We start from the raw sequence: 20,701 nt of genomic DNA, 5'->3' as shown, positions 1-20,701 counted from the left end.
CATATATCGAAGCCATTACACTCTGTATCAAGTAGACGATGCTTGTTAAAGCGACGCATTCCAGTAACTCAACTAACGAAGCGAATAGTTAGTTAAAAGGTAAAAAATGACTGGACTTTACACTGCATTTTCTTTTATAAATGTAAAAAAATATATATTTTCATATGAAAGGTATGTTGGCTCTCATGCGATACAAAATGTTTACCTTCTGTCTTAAAAATATATTTATTTAACATATTTATCAATATCAGTCCAAAATTGTTATTCATATATATTATTATTAATTTTAAAGTGATATTCGTTTAATCAAATTTTTATTATTGTAAACATTACAAATACCCAAAAGTAAATTTTATTATTTACACTCGTTTAACTATCCAACAAGAACAATTTGGTCTTAATCACGGATTCACTCCACGTCTTTGTTGCATGCTCACGGGCGACAGCACGCAGGCATACTATTACAACTTGGCTACCAATTCAACTATAATTTATCGGCATGAGTTCTCAGCGCTCTCTGTTAGTCAAATTAAGTTACCTGGCCCTATAGCAAAACTCTCCCCGAGGCTTTCAATTACTTTCAATGCGTTTGAATCGCGGACGTGCATCCTTAACGTTTGTTTAATTTAATCTAACTGGAGACTATTATAAATAACAGTTAACAATGTAACATATTATGTGCTAACGCTTTCAAATACATGAGCACATTAGAAATGTTAAACATTTTTTGATATTTACTGACCTGCTTGTGTTCTCATATCTCTGGAGACGATGGCTCCGTGCGTGTTGTGAGCGCGACACCTGTATACGGTGCTGTGCAGGTCTTGTCTGTACTGAACTGCTGCAAATGGTTGGAATACCAATGTGCCGTTATCCAATACTTGTCTGTAAAATATAAAGAGTATATTATTTACTATTTAAGAGTACATTATATTTTAGAGTAGAAAAGTAGATCTATTTATGTTTTAATAACACAAATAACGCTTGCATTATGGCGTACATTGCGAGAGGAGAATATTCTTTAAAAAAGTTCCTTATAAAAATGAAGTAAGCCGTAAACAGGGATTTCCCCTTCATTCAAAGAGTAAAAATTAACTTCGCAACGGTCCATGAAACAGTCATTGGAGGATTATTCAGCAATTCATCTTCCATTTCCTGTACGAAAAAAGACAGAATTAAGGCAGGTGGAGTGAAACAACCCCGGGGAGGTTGTAATTGGCGCTCAGAATTCCGTGCAGGGGAATATTTAATCCTTGTGCATATTTTAGGACTCGCAGAGATGTAAGTAGCCCATCCCACCTTTTGAATATTTGTTCAACGATAAAATTTTCATATTATCTAAGGCTTCATTTATAAATGATATGTCTATTATTAAAAAAGTTAATTAATTAATCGTTATATGTATATTATATAGCTGGTAATAAATTATTTAATTGGACCTCTATAAGGGGCCAAATTGTCGAATAAAGAAACGAACACTCCAGTTTTACATTCTTTATATTAAGCGAGCGATTGAGGAAGCAATTTACATAAAGCGATTACAGAAACAGGCGAAAGGAAATAAGAAACATTAAAGCGGAGTTTTTCTGATTGTAATTGATTTTAAGTTAACTTCTATAAAGACTGCTTTAAGGCGGATGCCGTCAGCTTATTTTGTCTTTTTTATTTAGGCTCCATTTTACGAATGCCATCATTAACATATGACTACAGTTATTAATTTAGCAAAAGTTTTTATAATTTTATCCTGTGCTATTAATGCTTCATGCAGTATGGGTTTTGGGACACCGACTTGTGTCCAAAAGGGAATCAATTCCAATATTCTGATTATGAAAAAAAACTAAGAGACAATACCTCACGGTTATTTTAAGAAGCTTCAATCTATGCTAAAACTTGTTTTATACAAATTAGATTAGACTATAAAATTATATATGTACCAATATTGATTAAGAAAACTTGATAATTCTTGGTTTATTGCATTAAGAGGATATTGCTATTGAAAAGGCATGAAAAAATTTTCTTCATTTTGTTAATGTTAGGTTGCATAGATTAATAAATAAATTTCTAAATAGAAGCAACCGTATAAAAAGATAGAACCCCAAAATATTCTCTGTTTAGAGCCGGTTCATGTTTTGTTTCTTATATTACTGCTTTTTCAAAGAAGGAACAATTAGATCCCTTTAGGAAGTTAGAAAACTTCATCCTAAATAGGAATGTACGCATAAATATTTAAATTTTATTGCTTACTGAATGTTTTGGCCACGAGCCAGAAGAAATATTAAATGGAAAATTATAATGTTCAACTCACAAAAAGATAATTAGTCCAAGAAAGGATTGGAAATAAATGATTCTTACTGTAAATCCTTAAATTTTATAAATTAAAGCATGTAAATACATAAATTATTATATCTGACGGTATCTCTTACACAAATACCAAGCGTAGCGGAACGGTATAATTAGAGAGCTTTATCCGTGAGATTTGTTACATCTTCAATAGCTTGAGACTTATAAAGTTGTCTATTTTCAACGCTGATTACATTTATCTGACAGATTTTTTTACACCATATAGTTCATAAAGTGTCTATAATAATTTTTTCATCTCGAAATGAAGATAAGTCGATAATTTTTCAATTTAAAAACTAATTTCCCAACACTTTTTCCTTTCACAAGCAAGCGGGAAAGAATTAATTAATAAATGCTCTACGCTGGACTAATTGCCTGTTGGCTTGCATTTTTTCTCTTGAGATTGTCACAATTTTGTAAGATTAATATTAATTGAGTAGAATCACACCGTTATTTATATATATTGAATGAATTATGAATAGCATATAGTAAATTTTTTTAAAGTAATATTTTTGTATAATTTATAGTAGTTTATTTGCAATAGACAATTATTACAATTGCATTGATAAGCCTATGAACAAGGTCTTTGTAAGTGCCGGAAATATTTGCAACTTTTTAAAGGTGGAGTGACTTACATCATATCTAATTAAGGCCGCATCTGGACTTTTTCTGTAATTTATAACTGCCATGACTTCTTTATAGCGTAATGAGAGGACTGTTACTTATCATCTAGCTATTTTTTTTTCTACAAATTAAATAACAAAAGAGAGCGGTGTCACAAATATTTTCTAATTAAAATATAATTAATTTTTGTATTAAAAACTTTCATGATCGAGTAATCTACAACATATTCTATAATGAAACTTATATTTTTTGGATTACTACGCGTATTTTATTATTTTAAAAACTACATACTCCCAACGTTTCGATTACTTTGCAGCAACCGTGATCACGGGCAGACGAGATGTTGTGTGATCATATCTCGTCGGGAGTATGAAGTTTTTAAAATAATAAAATACGCGTAGTATGATCGGAAATATATTACTTTCATTTAAACGAATACTCGCGAAAGTCTTAGACCTCATTATATTTTATAATAATTTTCGAGGAGTATATGTAGAAATAAATTTCATCAAATGTTTATTTTTCATAAAAGATCTCACATCTTAGAGCTGTAAGGTTCTCTTTTCCGAACACAAAAACTAAATAAAGATCTTTAATTAGAAACGGTAATAAATAATCGAGATTACCGCGGCTTCAACACTGGCACGGCTTACATATTATTATTTCGTTAACGGCCAATTAATCATACGAGAAGCATCTTAACCCAAGCTCGAGTTATGTAACAAGAAGGAATTAGTAAAAGGTCAATGATTTTGAATCCTTAAGAGGAAAACCCGTGCAATATTTTTATGTTATATGTATGTATATATTCCCTCTCTGTCTTTGCACTGTGATGTTTATAGCCTTTGTAGTGGATTGTGAATAACAGAAATATTTCTCGAGCTTTGAAATAAAAAACACTTAGAAAAAGCAAAAATGTTGTTCCGATCATTTTTAATGGAGCTATATAAATGATTTATTTGCTTTTAAACGGAACCTTATTAAGTTATTACGTTCCAGAATCCCTCGCTCTGTTTATAAAGAAACAAGGTATTTATTATTTTAAAATACCGTTACAGAGCTTATTTTCATATTAGTCAATATCATTTAAAGTTTCAGGCTGCGTTTCCAGGCGATACATTGACCAAAACCAAATTTGTTAAACTAAAGATATTTTGCAGAATATTTAGTAAATTTTAACATTAGATTTATTGATAATTCAAAAGGTGATTCTAAAATGTTATCATTAAGATTGTGAATATTTATAACCCCTTTTTTATTTTATCTTCTTTATATAATCAAAAACATGCATGTAGCTTTAATATTTCGATCATTTTGAACGTTAAATACTTAATTTAATTGATGAGAGTATTACACGCACACGATAATACTTGATTTAACGTAATTCGAGTAATACATGAGTGGGCATAAGTACTTTCGCGCCCACAAGTGCCACTATGGAATACAATTTTTTATCAAAAAAAATATTATCAACATATTTGCTTAACACTTAACGAGTGGATGTAAAGTTCAGAAATATTGGAAAATATATTTTTTTATATGACACGTTTTATTTATTGATTCGATCACAGCAACGTTGTCATTAGACACCATATATTTTCTTATTGTTTATGACGGTTCAATGTAAGGGAACGTAAATTGTGACAACACAAAAAAACTAACGTAGCTGTTCCTGTTGAGTTTTGTCCTTAAAGTCTGTTAGAGTTCATGTAGGGAATTTTCATTCCTCGCTATTGTTGAGCTATTTTCTTTCTTTCCACTTAATATTGTAAATCGTAGTTATATTTGAAACTGCGCCAATTTTATTTAATTCTAGTCATTATTATCAGATAGACCATTTGCTATTTTGCGTCATAATATTTAAAAAAAATGTGCGAAAATGTTATAATAACAGTAGACGTGAAAAGCCATTTCACTGGAGCTTATATTTTACAATTTGAACCGTTGTCTGTCTCACTTGAAGTCTAATAACTCATCCCCACGTATTAGATTAATATACTCGCTTTGAAGGTTTGGCACCGGCTTACATTTTACCTGTGTGTTCCGGTCTTTGTTGGTTTAAGTATATACCTGTTCGTGTAAAACTAGATTATGTTACCAAGCCCGTTAAAATTTAGCATTAACAAGTTATATCCATTTAAGAACTTTAGGGTATCGATTAATATTTGTTCATAGTATATTTCCAATACCAATATTTTAAATGAATTCACTAAGTATTACTACTTATTTATTTATCTCCAATAAACCTTGGAGGTGTGAATAAATATGGAGTAATTTATTAGTATTTTAAGTTTAAAATTAAATATTTTTCAGAATTTTAAAACTTTCATATATTGTGTGAGCTACAAAACCACACTGCACTTATCCTTATTGTCTGTATCAGCCCTGAATGTTTTTATTCTTCTACTGTCAGCTACTATTTATAAACAGGACCTGCCAATAACACATAAACTTGTCTTATTTGGGTATATTGGTTGTATGAAATATTTTGTTTGGATAAGTTTTTATTGTTCATTACAGAAATATGTGCGTAAGATATACAAATGAAAAATACTTTAATAGTAAAATCAACAATTTTTTCAATGTTCTGTTGTAATTCAACCGTATTGTATTTATTAACTTCGAATATATTTCAAAACTTTGAACTTGTTAAAGCTCCACAAAAGTTATACTATATAAGTAAGAATAATCAAGTCTTAGAAAAACGATAAAGAGAAGAAAATATTACGGTTACATCATTTCTAACCCTAGGAAATATTTTGGTAGATTAATCAATTCTGCAAGTTAGCCCTAGTTTAATTAAAATCAGGAAATTTCAGTGTAAACTGAGGCGATTATTATAGTAATTGCCTGTTAAAACCGTGGGTTTTCATAAATGGACAGTTTTGCATAGATATGATCTGAAATAACTATAACAAACTAAATGGCCAAATAAATAAACAAATAAATAGTTTAGTTTTTTGTAAACATTTATAAATTTAATGTTATTTTAAAAAAAATATTGCTTAAGTTTCACTTCTATTTTAAATACGAGAAGAAGTTTATAAATATGTTATCCCTAAAAATCTGGTAGACTAATTAGATTAAAGATAATCAGGCGCATCTCGCTAGCATACAGTAATAGGTGTAATAGCTTTACGACGTCCCTCGAGGCCTCTTGGAGAGGGGATGTTATGTCTTCAGTCTAGAGCAAGTGTTAATATCTTTACCCTTCAGATAATAATTAAAATTTACCATTCAGTTGGCCTCTGACTTTAAAGTCCCACTCATGAAATCTGAAGAAAATACATAAAACAAAAAATGTCTTTTGGCATTTTTAGTTTAATTTAGATATTTTTCTTCATAACAAAAAGATAACGCATTTGTATATGTTTACTCAAACGGGTATATCATTATGGTTAAAAAATACACTGAGACTGGTTTCAGAAGGTGGTGGAACTTAACTGTGGTCAAGTAACTACAGCTCGAACAAGGAAGTAATACCCTCTCACAGAAGTTCGGCGTGAAGCAGTCTTTAAGGGCAAGCCTCTCATCCGATGTTATTGGACCTACAGCATCCTTCCAGCCTTCCCTTTACTTTAAGGGCGGCAACGCATCCGCCACATCATGTTGCCGATGTTCATTGGCGATAGTGACTACTTCCCATCAGGTAGGCCGTCTGCTTATTAGTCATATTTACCATTTAAAAAAAAGACTAATATCTTTACTTAGTTAAATCTGCAAAAACAGAAAGGATGATATCGAAAAGGAATGTATTCGTCGCACAAATTTCTTTTATTTATTTACAAATTTATATAAGATAAGAAAGCATACGGGAAAAGTAAAATAAAAATGAAATTTTCCTTTTATATATGATTATATATGTGTTATTACACTCCGACAGCGCAGTTAAGTAAATTGTCCTTACTGACTGGAGTAAGTAATATGGGTAATATGAAAAGATATATAAAGATCTTTATTACGCTTTACCCTATGAAATAAAATCTCGGGATGACAATAATAATATCCATTGTATTTCAGATTTATGTATTATTTTAATGAAGTTCTTTATTTGCTACCTTCTTTATAATGCAGCACATGGATAAACTTAAATAAACGGTAAACTCGTAGATTCTGAGACGTACTTATCTTAACCAACATCCCAAATTAGTGGTAAAATTCTAAGAAGCTGTTTCTGTTTCTTACTCTTTTGTTAATACATTTAAGTCCTTTATGATATTTTATATACTCATAAATAAGAAAGAGACTTTAAAGAGATTTAAATTTTATCCAATCTCATATTGTAGATTAAATAAAACACTCAGCGTGTCACACAACCCTTAAAGCAATATTTGTTGGATGAGATACTGAAGGAGACATTTGTATACAGGAATAATTGGCTGACGTGGCTAGAGAAATGTTCTCTATTGCAACGGCAAAAAGTAGTTGTTCCTCCGCAGAATAAGAAAAGTTATGTTATTGCAATAGCGGCACTCTCCAGTTAATTAGGGGAATGGTTGGAAATGCATGTTTATGACAGAATTCAAAATAATGTTATGCAAAGGCTTTTAATTTATAAACACAGACGGGTTTTCTTTGTTATTAAAGTTTTTAAAACATATATGATACAGGTTAACTATGGCAAAAAGGTTTATCGCTTGTAGGAAAAATATACTATTTTAAAAATTTAAAACAACAAAGCGAATTTTTCCTGTGTATTAACAGAAATACTTTAAACTTGCTCTGGTTTAAGACTTCTTTATGTACGAAAACATCAAAAGCAAAAACAAAATGAAAACATTTCTAAATAAATACAAGCACATACAAAGGAGAGTGCGGTCAGCTTATCCGATGGTTCCGTCGCGCGATAAATCCTTCGCTGACGTGTCATTTATCCGAGCCGGTGTCATGGTGACAAAAAATTACTCGATTCCGTATTTCAAAGAAATACGAACATGTGATGACATTATAGAATGAAATTGCGATCTTTCTATTTCATAGTGAAAACCTTTTAATTGCTGCAATGTTTGTGTTTTATGTAACAATATTATATACATACTCTTTTTTATTAAAGTCAACTTGTTTTATTTAAACGATAAATTAAGGACTAAGCACTAAGTTTTAATCCACAATATCCAGACACCTAATACTTAGGCATTAAAACGGCGCTATCATTTGCGGGCCTATTCTGCATAATTCGGTTGCAGATAGGGTTAATGATATTCGGGGCCGATTTATACAGTAAGTTAAATCCATTCGTAATTAGCGTTATTTCTTTACGTATTAATTTGCTATTTAGAACATTTTTTTAAAGAAACTATAAAATAATCAACAATTCTCATATCTTTTTCGTGAGTTAGTACGCCTCATAGGAAAATAAGAATGACACGTGACATGTATACTTATAAGTAAACTTAGGTTGTATTCCGATTATGACGTGCAGAAGATTTAATATATTGGTGGTAACAATATCGGAAATTAATAACAATTATATAGTTAAAGTTTAAAATAAATATTCTCCACCAAACATTACACTCAAGGATTGCACTCGATGGTTTTACCCTTTTTAAAAACTTTTTTTTTTGAGAGAAGCAGTTTTTTAAACTAGATTTTTACGTGACTTCACTCGTACATTTCAGTTCAGTTTCCTATTGTTTATTCTATGTACATTTTACAGATTTATTGTACAATGAATATCATTTGTGTTTATGATATTAATTTCAATTAAATCTTCGATAAATTTATATAAATGTATATGTTTCTGTCACGTGTTATCAATCCCAGCTGCCCGTATGATTTATTTCCTAATATATAGAGAAACACTACTATAGTCACTATTCCACGCGGACGAAGTCGAGTGCAGAGCTAGTATATAATATTTTAATAATACATACTATATGGTTATAAAACCATACATTTTGTATTAATGCAGCTTGTGTTTATAAAATATATTACTGAGCTTTTATATTAGATTTATGCGGTGTCACGTAAAAGGTTGGTTTTAAAGAACTTTTGAATAATTTTATGAAGTTACTTCAAACGTTTGTTAGATGAAGATGAATCAAATTTATGCATTAATTAAAATTGTTATGAATCTTGGCTTATCTTTATAACGATATTAATATTACAATTACAAATTACCTGCAATGATTTATAAAATTGTCTCTGAATGGCAAAGTTTTATTGAAAAATGTGAGGAATTATTGGTTATGACGGTTTAAATCAAGGCCAGTTTACATTTTTTTTATAGAAATAACGTGAACGTAGAAAATAATCGGATTTCACGACACCTGGTTGTTCTCACTAGGCTTTGTGCAGTGAGATAATTGTTTGTTTTCAAAGAAAGCAATACTAAATTATCAAGATTATTTCACGTGCTAGAGATTTTACAAATGACATAACATAATACTTCTGTTACTTTCTTTTTGTGAATAATTTCAAAGCATAAAAGTTTTTTAAGTTAGTTTTTTATGTGCGTATGTTTTAAGAGGTTGTTAATAATGTCGTAATTATGACAAACTGAACTGTAAATCCCATATTATCTTGACACTTAGGTATATAGTGTTTATTATACAGAAAATATATTGAGTTTTTTTATTTCCACAATATTGTCAATTGAATATACTGATGTTTAATATTTTTAAATATTATATTATTAAATCGATTAATCTTACAAATTTCTGAAATGAAGATCTCTTTCATATAAGCATATCAAAAGATTTTTCTAAAATGTATATATAATTATTTTTATGCAAACATTGAAACTTTAATTATAATACTAAAAGAAAGGAAAGTTTCTAATTCACAGAGGGAACCAGGTCATTTATTCGTTCTCCAATAAACCAACACACAGATGTCACACCGAAGTTAATTCTACAATACAAATAGACAGAAACAAATGTCTCATCTCGATTCAAACGACGTGATGTGGGAATATTCATGTTCACTGTAAGAACTTTTATCAGAAACTAGTTTTGTATTGACATTTCTCCTTTCTTTGTTATTTTTAAATTATTTTAATGTTTTATTATTTAGTATTTTCAAATTTTAAAAATTCTCGTCATTTTCGTCAGTTAAATAATATTTTGTTAAAACATTTTAGCCTGTTTATAATAACTATGTCTAATTTACAATAAATTATAATAACGCAGTTTGAAGATAATTTCACAGAGCCCTTTTGAATTACGTGACCGGTTTTAACGAGAAAGTGAATGACACAATTTATGTCAAAAGTTAAGCGGTGGCTTACAAAGGCCCTTTATTTTTGTTTTGTAAACATAGCGTAGAATAGGTTGTCCAAGTTTCATTTTATTTTTGTATTTTATTTTAAAGGTTTCTTTGTAAAATTCTATGTTTTTCCTTAAGTCGTGATCCGTAAAACAATATGCTGAAGCATAAACGTAATAGAAATATATAAAACATTAATCACCGCAAATGTTCAATAAAAATTAAATATATCATTATTTAATTCTCGATGGATTCTCTAGTTATATCTAGAGACGACAAATTAAAGTGACTTATTCTTAAATAAAAAATTCACAAAGGATCTGCAAGGATACCTTGCTGTATCTTATTGCCAACGTCATTGCTGCAGAGTACCTGTACTATTCTGAGAGAATAAATAATGCTTGGCGCTCTTAACCTATTACTATAAGAGCCTGAAGTCCTAGTATAAAGATGTTGAACATTATTTTCGAACAATCTTTGGATAACGAGGCTGTAATTACTATTAACGTAATATGAAGATATTTATTAACCCTAGGTCTACTTTAATTTTCCGTCAAATCTAAATTTTTCACTTTTCAAAATATAATTTTTTGCTGTATTTTAAATTTCAAATTCCTTTGTTGATATTTGTTTAGTGGCATATATTTTTTTATTATTAAGTTAATTACTGTTGGCTGCTTTATTATAGTATATTTATTTTTCTCCAAGAACGGAACCAAATTCACCAAAGCTGCGGGTATATTGTTATAGTTTTTTCTCGCAGAATTTATCATGTGATAACAATTTCAAAGAAGAAAATTAGGATCTTAATATACTTTATTTCATACTGGTATTTAGTAATATACAATTTTGCATATATATATATATATATATATATATATATATATATATATATAATCAGATCCGATCACAAGTCATAATTCAACCTGCGGTCGTAAAACGAAAGCTAGAGTTATAACAACGAAGGTCCGGTTAGTTTATCGAACGTATCTTTTAATGTAATTCGTCAATATCAGATGCTAAAAATATGATAATTTAAAACTTAGCGTATTTCATAATGAACATTTTAGAAAAAACTTTACCCAATATTTAGCTCAATTCATTTCTAAACTATACTTTATTATAAGTATCCGAACAAAATATAAAAGAATATTTAATATTCTTGGTATAAAATATATATTATGATTATTCCTGTAGCTATAAATAGGTTATATTAATTTTTTTTGCCTATTTTTATCATAATTCTAATATAGTTCATAAAGTAATATGATCAACGCTAAATGGGTTTATTAAGGAGCTTGGTGATATCAATTTTCAATTATTTCAAGGAAGGTTGTAAATTGTTTATAAATGATTCATAAATTGTATGAGTTTAGAAATAAAAAAAAAGCAAAAGCTGAAATTTGAAGATAGAGAAATAGTGCACTGTCTGCTTTACTTTAAGGAATTATTTTTTTGTAGGTACGAAAATAGGTATCCAAAATATGTTCACATTTTGTTAAATTAATGTATATCGGCGCAAGCAGCTTCAATGACGGATGCAACATGAAAATAACTCAAGGCTGTCATCAATTATCATAACAACTTATTGGTCCTCGTTACTATTGTTAAAAGTAAAACGAAATCAAAGAGAATAGAACTATGTTTGAATTCTGGTATAAATATGACGTCTGGACGCACGACAGCGGACTGCAGAGTTCAGCGAGTGCGGATCATAAAGAATGTGATTATGAAGAATCTTCGAGAAATACAAGAACATTCAGAAGAATTGAAGTTTCATTTCAAAATATCTGGAACGTACTGAAACAAGTGACATTAGTGACGTCAGCGAGGCTGGCGTCCTGTCTTTAAAATAATGAATTCGTAATAAATCCGAAATGTATAATATTTTTTTATTCTTTATTTTTTTTATTTGTACGAATACTACTTTTTAAAAAAGGAGATAGAATGTCTCGTTTTTAAATTAGCTTGGACAGTTTGCAGGTTCACAGATTTCAAAACAGTCTAGGATCCCATCCGCTTGATGACACTACAAGTCTAATTGGTCTCGCATAATGCAAGCTTAGGGGCAGATATATCGGGACAAAACAAGTTATTACTGGAACAATAGCCCTTCAGACAACCCTTTACAAATGCAAAGGATGCTCTCAAACTTTATTTCATGGTTTGACTATTTATTATCATTAAAATTGTTTCAAAAAATAACATTAAAATATTATATACAGTACTATATTTAGGTACTAATATATCAAGTTCAAGTTACAATCATAGCTTAGGCGTTTAAGCTTATAGTTTGTCGTTGAATCTAGTTTAAATCCGAAGTAACCTACAGCTCGGTCGGATTTACGGTTTATTTAAGGGGTAAATTAAATGTCTCGCTATTTGTCAGACTGCTAAGCCCTTAGAGAATATACTATACTTCCTACTTGCTGTCTACGTTACAACACTATCTCTACAATGATACAGTTTTACATATTTTCGTTTTATAAATTGAGTTCTAATTATATTTTAAAATAATACTACATATTTTTGAAACGACGTCCAAGATAACTTTTCATTTATTATTTTATACAAAATCTATTTATATATAACTTGTATGTCCTAAACAAACAAAAAAATCAAAAATATAACTAAAAAAGATGTTTGGTTTCTATCTAAGAAAATTACAAAATTTTCCTTAACCCACTACACAGTTAAACCACAGCATCTGTAGCTTCATAAGGAATACCATTATAAACACTTCGTTATAAAAATGATGTTTTGCCGCTAGTTAATATGTTTCAAAACAGACTTCAACTTCATGTTATTTATTGGATAGTACGAGCTTGGACCCTTTATAATAGCTTTTAATTCTGTGTATATAATTTACAACTGAATATATTAACGTTCTAAAAATGAATTTTTGCTAGTTCTGGACAGGCCCAAGTCTTTTAGTAGGTTGTAGAGAAATTTAGGGTTTAACAATTAAGGGTTTTATGAAAATCATAATTATCGTAGTTCCAAGCTTTCTTGATGTTCCTGATCGGTTGCTTATCTACCTCGTTGAGATCGTTCAAAAAGCTATCTACTATTCCTTCTAAGAATGGAAGAAAATTTTGTAAGAGAATTTGAAGTTTGTCTTTACTTACATAAAATAAATAGTTAGTAGCAATCTACGGATTGAATAGGTCAAAACCAAAGGAATGCCAATTTTGTGGCGAATGTAATTGGATCCTGGCGTAATCTTTGTTGGATTTACGAAGGTAATTATTTTTTTTAATAATAATAAAGAATGTCCTTGAAAATAAAAACAAAAGTAATTAAAATGGAACTGGAGTGTATACATTTTGTGAGCGTGCGATATTACAAAAGGGTTCAAATATAAATCCTCGGAGGCCGTTGTGTCTGTAAATTAAACAACATCATATTTTGTATAAATATTCCCATAAACGTAGGCACTGCTGTAATATTAACAATATTAACAAAATCAAGGCATTACGGGTTACATCGATATTTCCATGTTCACTATTGGTAACCTAATAAGGAGATCATATATATACTCGTATGGTTCAGTCCTAAGTGTTACTGAATAGTGGATTTAAAGTGCAAGGGATTCTTGATATAGATTATATGTTCAATAGTAGGTGTTATTAATATATCAAATAACATTATCTCTTATTTATATTTTACAAATATTTATGCTCTCTGACTTAAAAAATGTCATGACTAATATAAGTAACAATGCGTACTATGTAATATATTATATTAATGCTACAAAATTTTGTCAGATGCCTCATGCTGGATTCCTAAGTATCACATGATTTCAATCAAAGTTATTTGTCAGATCTTTACCACGTTTTAGGAGTACATGTCAGCCTTTTTTTCAGCTAATGATATCAGAAAGAGGTCAGGGATGGGTTCTGGTTCCTGGGTGTCATTATAATCTAAAGGCAAACTATATTCTTATATCAAAACAGTCATACTAAGTTCCTGGCTTAACTTTATTAACATGAGACATTTATCATGTATAAAAAAAACGAATGAAAACCAGAATAAAAAAAAAAAATAAAATTTTCCTACCTATCTATTTTTTATAACTTTTTTATTTCCAGTGACGGTATAGAGTTTTTTTTAATTATTTAAGATCATTCGCTAAGTTTAGTATTTAGATACGTTTAGAATATCAAAGATTTGGATTTCTAAGCCCCTGTCCGGATGAATCTAACCTTGACCACTATTTATTTTTATTGCTTTGCATCTTTGTAGCATTTTGGCAATTTCATACCGCATCTTATGTGATTTTAGCTGTAAAATTAAGATTACAACCCAATTAAATAATTTATAAAATATTTTGATCTAAAAAACCGTAGAGTAACATTTTGAAGATCATTTTTGAAATATTTCATGGTAAATTAGACCGAGTTGGTGGTGATAAATTTAATTTAATTCTAAAGTATATTTCTCCGTGGAAACCCCGCATTAACTAGAAGATATCTGTTATAAAATCTTAATAGAAAAACATATACTTATCCTAGTATTAATTACGCTTCAATCATGTCATTGCTGGACTCATTGTAAGCACGACGTTTCCTCTTCTAGACGTATGATTGAAAATTATAATTATAAAATGACATTGTTCATCGTTGAGGCGTTAATAATTTTTATTAACACAAAATATGTTGAGAGTAAGTCATTTATTATGAAACATATTTGTACTGTTTTTCTGTGCAAATTTAATTTGGTATGTTATTGTTGAACTCACCCTATGTCGAGAGGATGTGATAAAATAGCTGACAATATTGATTCAAATCGTTATCGAACTCTTGATATATTACAATTAATTTTAAAATTCTCAATTTAAGTACAAAAAAAAAAAAAACTAAATGTTATATTACTTGGTATTAAAAGCATTTAATTTATATTTTTTCTTCAATAATAATTATTATCTCAATTTCTATACAATGTTTCGTATTGATTTTAAACTGAGTACAAATCTTTCTCGAAATAATTTTAACTAATTGGATCCAAGAAGGCTTCAATTTTGTCGAAAAACGAATCAGTTTTGTGTAATTATAAATTACTGGGAATGATAAAGCCGTATAATAAGTTTAATTACAAAAAGGGTCAAATACTGTCGCACTTATAGTAAGTTTACTACGTATTTTGAGAGCACATTCTCAAAAACGATGGTTCTAACAATATAAATGAATTTAAAAACCCTCAAATGTTGCTTCTTCCTCGATTAGTAACTCATCCTACTATAGCAGGATTTAATTACATAAAAGAGCTCTTTTAAACAGCCATAATATATAGGGAAATTAATTAAAATAACACTATTACATCTGAACTAATATTCATTGGGGTTTATTATGATTAAGACTGTTTTTTTCGTTTAATGATGTAGTATCCACACATACAATAACCTTAAATATGGAAAGGCAGCTTTTCCGAAAGGTTTCCACCATGCATAAGAAAAACCTACACTTATACACCGACTTTACTCTATAAAAATATATATACATAAAAAGTAAAATATTAATAACGATATATAACCATAGGATAAATATGATTAGATAAGAAGAAATAATACAACGTGTTGTAGCCTCGAGTATTTGCGGGAATGTTTGATATGCGTAATATCTTTATACGTAACATAAAACTGAGCAACTCAAGTTGAGGTCGGTGACCGCAACAGTTTTGAAATACGACTTTCTGTATTAATTCCAAAGCGCGAGTTAAGAACTTCTTAGACACAACCCTGCCCTGCGTTCAGTCTTCATGCCTCGTTGTTTCAAATGTCGACTCTAAGAAATTACTAAGATTCAAAGTTTACAGGAGTCACATAATGAGAGTTATAAATAAACTCAGATATTTTTATAAAATTTTTATGTCAAAACTTCATACATTAATTGCGAAGCTGTTCTAATTATATATTTTTTTATCAATTATGCAGATAATTTAATCGATATTTCATTTAGTCTATAATCAAGGATTTTCATAGCAATACTCACACATGCACATAAAGCCTGGTCGAAAAAAAAATCATTCTCATTTTCCAAACATCAAACAGTTGACAGTCAATAGTCATCGAGTTATTAGCTGAACGTCAATCAGCACACGCTGGTAATTACGCTAAACACGAAGTCTGAAATGTACAAATAAGTCAAATCACGTCATCGTTTCACCGGTAATGTATATCGATTCTCGAATCTAGACTGTAGTATGGTATTAATGCAATACTCAATATTATTTAGATAGTATTACTTATAACCGCAATACACTTTAGGTTTGCTATGAAACAGAATTCATTTAAAAGGATTTTAAGAAGCTTAGAGAATAAATCATGTTATAGGTTCAGTTAAATTGAATTTTATTGCGATATACTTAGGGTTCATTTTATCAATGATTAATAAAATTTGTGCCGTCAGTATTTATTTCCTAAAAATACAAGTTGATTCCTAGATTTAGCGTTATGACGAATTAAAAATATTGATTTTATAATAATTAATAGTTATTTGTATATGATTGTAAAATATAGACCAGGTTTCAAAATTTTTATTCCTGACACTAACTACGGTTACATAAACTTATCATTATAATCACCATGATGATAATTCTATAGGAATCTACTGCGACACTGACGATGGCACTTGTAACATGAACTTATTTTACAAAATAAGATAACTATGTATATTTTGTTAATACTTTTTTCTTGAATTTCGCAATACATCGAATACAAATTATATATATATATATATACACACATATATAGTTTTATATATTAATAGATCATGTAACAATACCTCATTACTTACAAAAAAAAATTTACTACTTATTTAAATTAGATTCCTTTGTAAAACTAATTCCTTCATAATATAAGATGTCTGTTTAATATTTTTCTTATATGCTCGAGCTGAATTCCTTTAGGAAATTTATGATCATCAGCTAATATAGAGCTTATAAAAGTTAAAACCGACGAACGTCCAATTTTTAAGTCAATTCATCTCAGTTAAAGCGCGGCTTTCACTGAGTTTGCAATTAACGTAATTAAATTTACCTACTTTTTAATCGCTAAGACCGCGAACTTTTAAATCTGATCGAAAATACTACAGGTGTCTCTCATGAAACAAAAATATTAATAAAGTTAGCTGTTTATTACGCAATATATTTATTATTCCTTTGTAGACTGAGAAAGGGCATAACGATACCAAGTTTATTAATTTTCTAAAGTCTCAGTGATAATGTTAGAAAAAAAATATATTTAAATGCATTTAAATATGATTTTCAGTGGTCGGTTTCCGGAGTAAGGGCTATAAAAGAAGTAGAACTAGTCTTTTCTAAAGTTATTTTTTAATGCGCTACATTTGTGATATTGCTGATGCAATTACAGTAAAACGTAACTGTTATTTAAATGAAGCTATGCTTTCTGGATGTTATAAATTTATTATACGTAGTTGTCATTTATAATAAAATTCAAAGGAATAAATTTTAAATCAGTTTAAACTTGTTATTTATATATTTTTATGTTTTATGGAATCACTAACAAAACATCGCCGTAAACGGTTTCTACTATTGTAGAACAGAATTTACAATATGCAAATAAATAAATAAAGTATTCTTTTGTAAATTTTAATTTAAACATAGATATGATCTTTTCCTTTCGAGGTTTTTTGTGTGTGTAACTTATATGACTGTAAAATGATCATGATCACTAACTCATTCTAAAATATTGCACACCGATATCAAAGCAACCAAACAAAACCGCAAACCAGCTAAATCAGAACGGCGTTGCGTAGCGGCAGCCATTAAATACGAAATTCATTGCACTGAGTTTCATACAATCACATATCAAGGTTACATACGCTCACATAAAACGCACACTAATACTTTGGCTTGCAACAACTGGTTTAAATTCACAGAAAACAAGCGATTATCATTCTTAAATTGTCAGCTTTTAAGTTATTTTGAGCTATATATTATTTATTAGAGTGCTGTTGTGTATGGTTTAGTTTTATATAATGAAGATTAAGTGAAGTATTTGATTTTTTTTTTCAAAATAAGCTAATATTTTTCGGATAAACTACGCGCGATTTATTTTTGTAAAAAACTACATACACCCGACGTTTCGGTTACTTTTCAGCAACCGTGATCACGGGCAGACTAGATGTGAGTGTCTCTCACTGTGAGTGTGTGATCAAGCGTAGTTAATCCGAAAAATATTAGTTTCATTTAAATGAATAAAACTCGCGAAAATCTTAGATCTCATTATTTGATTTTGTTACAGAATAGCTAAGTCATCTCAAAGTTTATGCTTGTTTACAGGATATAGTTCTTTTATTGTTAAGCATCGAAGAAAAACCTTAAAAGGAACATCATGTTGCGACGTATTTTATCAATTTATACAAAACATTTTAAGAAATATTTTATTTTGACTATCCATAATTCTCAAAACTTTAGCAAAAACTAAAACTACTAATAACTTGTTTATCTCGTAAAATCCTGATGATAAATTATAATCAAAGCACCATCTCGGAAATATATTACAGATTAAAAATCAAACACAAATAAAGCGGCGAAGAAGTGGACAAAAGCTATTAAAAATTGTGTAATGAAACTTTCAGCAACCTAAGCCAGGACTTCAGGGAGATAGTGTCCCAGCCGACGTCGTGGATATCGGTGAATTTGGCATTCTATATATTCGAACCCTCATATCGGGATTGAGGAGGTATCATCTACGTTTCCATATAAAAAAATCCCTTCTGAAGCTAGATTTTTTTTTTTTAAAGAAGATTGCTATAGAGATGAATAATGTGATTGTTTATAATTAAATATATAGAAAATGAGAATACAATATACAATGAGAAACTATGTCAAACATACATACGGATTAATGTTTAATCACAACTGTTATATTACATATGTTTTTATTTCAAAAATCTTGAAGTTATAAGTTTGGTTTTGTAATTAACAATTATCATATTACCGTTGACACGTGTCCAATATGCGTTTCTCCATAGCATGTGTTTCGTGGTAAAAAATTTAGGGTATAAAATAAAACGAATTTAATATAAATCTGAAATAACTCAGAATCTCGGAACTGTAAATCAATACGAATTTCGTATTTATAGAGTCGCTAACTCTAGCATTGAATTTTCTGTCAAGAATATTTAAATTTCTTTATGATGCAAAATTTTTATTTAGAACATTTCGATTGCTTGATCATAAAAAATAAAAAAGTCCACTTTTGTTAATTTTGTAATAAAAGATATACATTTTTTACAAACAGTTTTTTTTCATTCTTAGATTGATGAAAATTATGTTGGACTAAACTTTCCCTTTTAAATCTGGACCCCTCTTAAATTACTAAATAAATTAAGTTTGGTAAATAAAATAATTTATAATTTACCATTTAATTGAGTAGTGATAAAAGTTCAAAATCTTATTTGTAAAGGGCTAGACACTGAATACTTCGTTTGTCAATCCGATTTTAATAAGTGTCGGATTGTTAGATATTTTCTATTAAGGATAATTTGAATCTGTATTAAATTTCTAATCAAATCGGAAATGGGACACCACAACCCTGTTAAGCTGAAATCCAATGTAATTTGAGGCTTGTCTAGAAGCTTTTTGTGACACAAATTTACAAATAAGTTTTATTGTCAAATAATTTCCGTTCTATTTGTATTAATCTATATTTACAAAGAAGTTATCTTTCATTTGTTTAAAAAAAAGAAGAATGTACGTAAACCAGTTAAAATATTTTTTAATAAACAAATAAGAGTAAAACAAGTTTTTCCATTTCTACTTATTTAACGATAAACACGTTTCTATACAATACAATATAAAGAAAATCTATCAGTAGAAAAAAAAACACCAAGTAGACATATGACACACACATAAAAGACCCAATGTTAGAGACTGTGTCCAGATAACGACGTTCAATCGAACTTTATGATTGAACTAACATATAATTATTATCAAAACAAAAAGCACAAAGCAATCACTTTGACAAACAAAAGGCGGTCTTATTGCCTAATGGTAATATCATTGTAATGTTTTGTCAGTCATATTTGTAGTATATTATTCATAAAAACAATATATGTACATACATCTATTTTCATATTTCTTAAATATTTTTCTTTCCATAAAGAGGAAATAAAGGCCTCATCTATATAATCCATATAATATATAAATAAATCCCATTGGTTTGTTTGGTCAGGATCAAGGAGTGTATATGGGAAGTTGAGAAAGACTTAAAGAGCATTTCATAGTTACGTGACCAATTGCAACAGCACAATTCTTGACATACGTCATAGGTAGTTTCGCTGTATACGTTTTCATTGTTGCCTTTTATTTGGTTTTCTGCTCTGAACAAATTTCCAAAAAGCCCACAAAAATAGATTGCAAAAGTTCATTTTAAAATAGAAGAATATTCGTTCTTAAAATGATGAATAATCTTTTTAATATTTTCTATAAAAGCGTAAATGGCGAAGTCTTTAGGTGAAAGCTATTGTGATTTATAATTATTAGTATATTAAATAATATGCTTAAT

General features: G+C 29.2%; 1 protein-coding gene across 1 annotated transcript in view; it reads right to left on the bottom strand.

The window, feature by feature from the left end:
* Positions 1–20,701, bottom strand: part of LOC116777845 (cell adhesion molecule Dscam2-like) — a 115,910-nt gene that overhangs the window by 80,761 nt on the left and 14,448 nt on the right. The window contains exon 3 of the mRNA XM_032671598.2: positions 743–885. Within this exon, the coding sequence (XP_032527489.2) occupies positions 743–885 (143 nt within the window). The remainder of the gene's footprint in view (positions 1–742; positions 886–20,701) is intronic.

This window comes from Danaus plexippus, chromosome 6 (genome assembly GCF_018135715.1).
Source record: "Danaus plexippus chromosome 6, MEX_DaPlex, whole genome shotgun sequence".
Classification (NCBI taxonomy): domain Eukaryota; kingdom Metazoa; phylum Arthropoda; class Insecta; order Lepidoptera; family Nymphalidae; genus Danaus; species Danaus plexippus.
The sequence above is the reverse complement of the archived record's forward strand: the minus strand, read 5'-3'. Positions and strand labels throughout refer to the sequence as shown.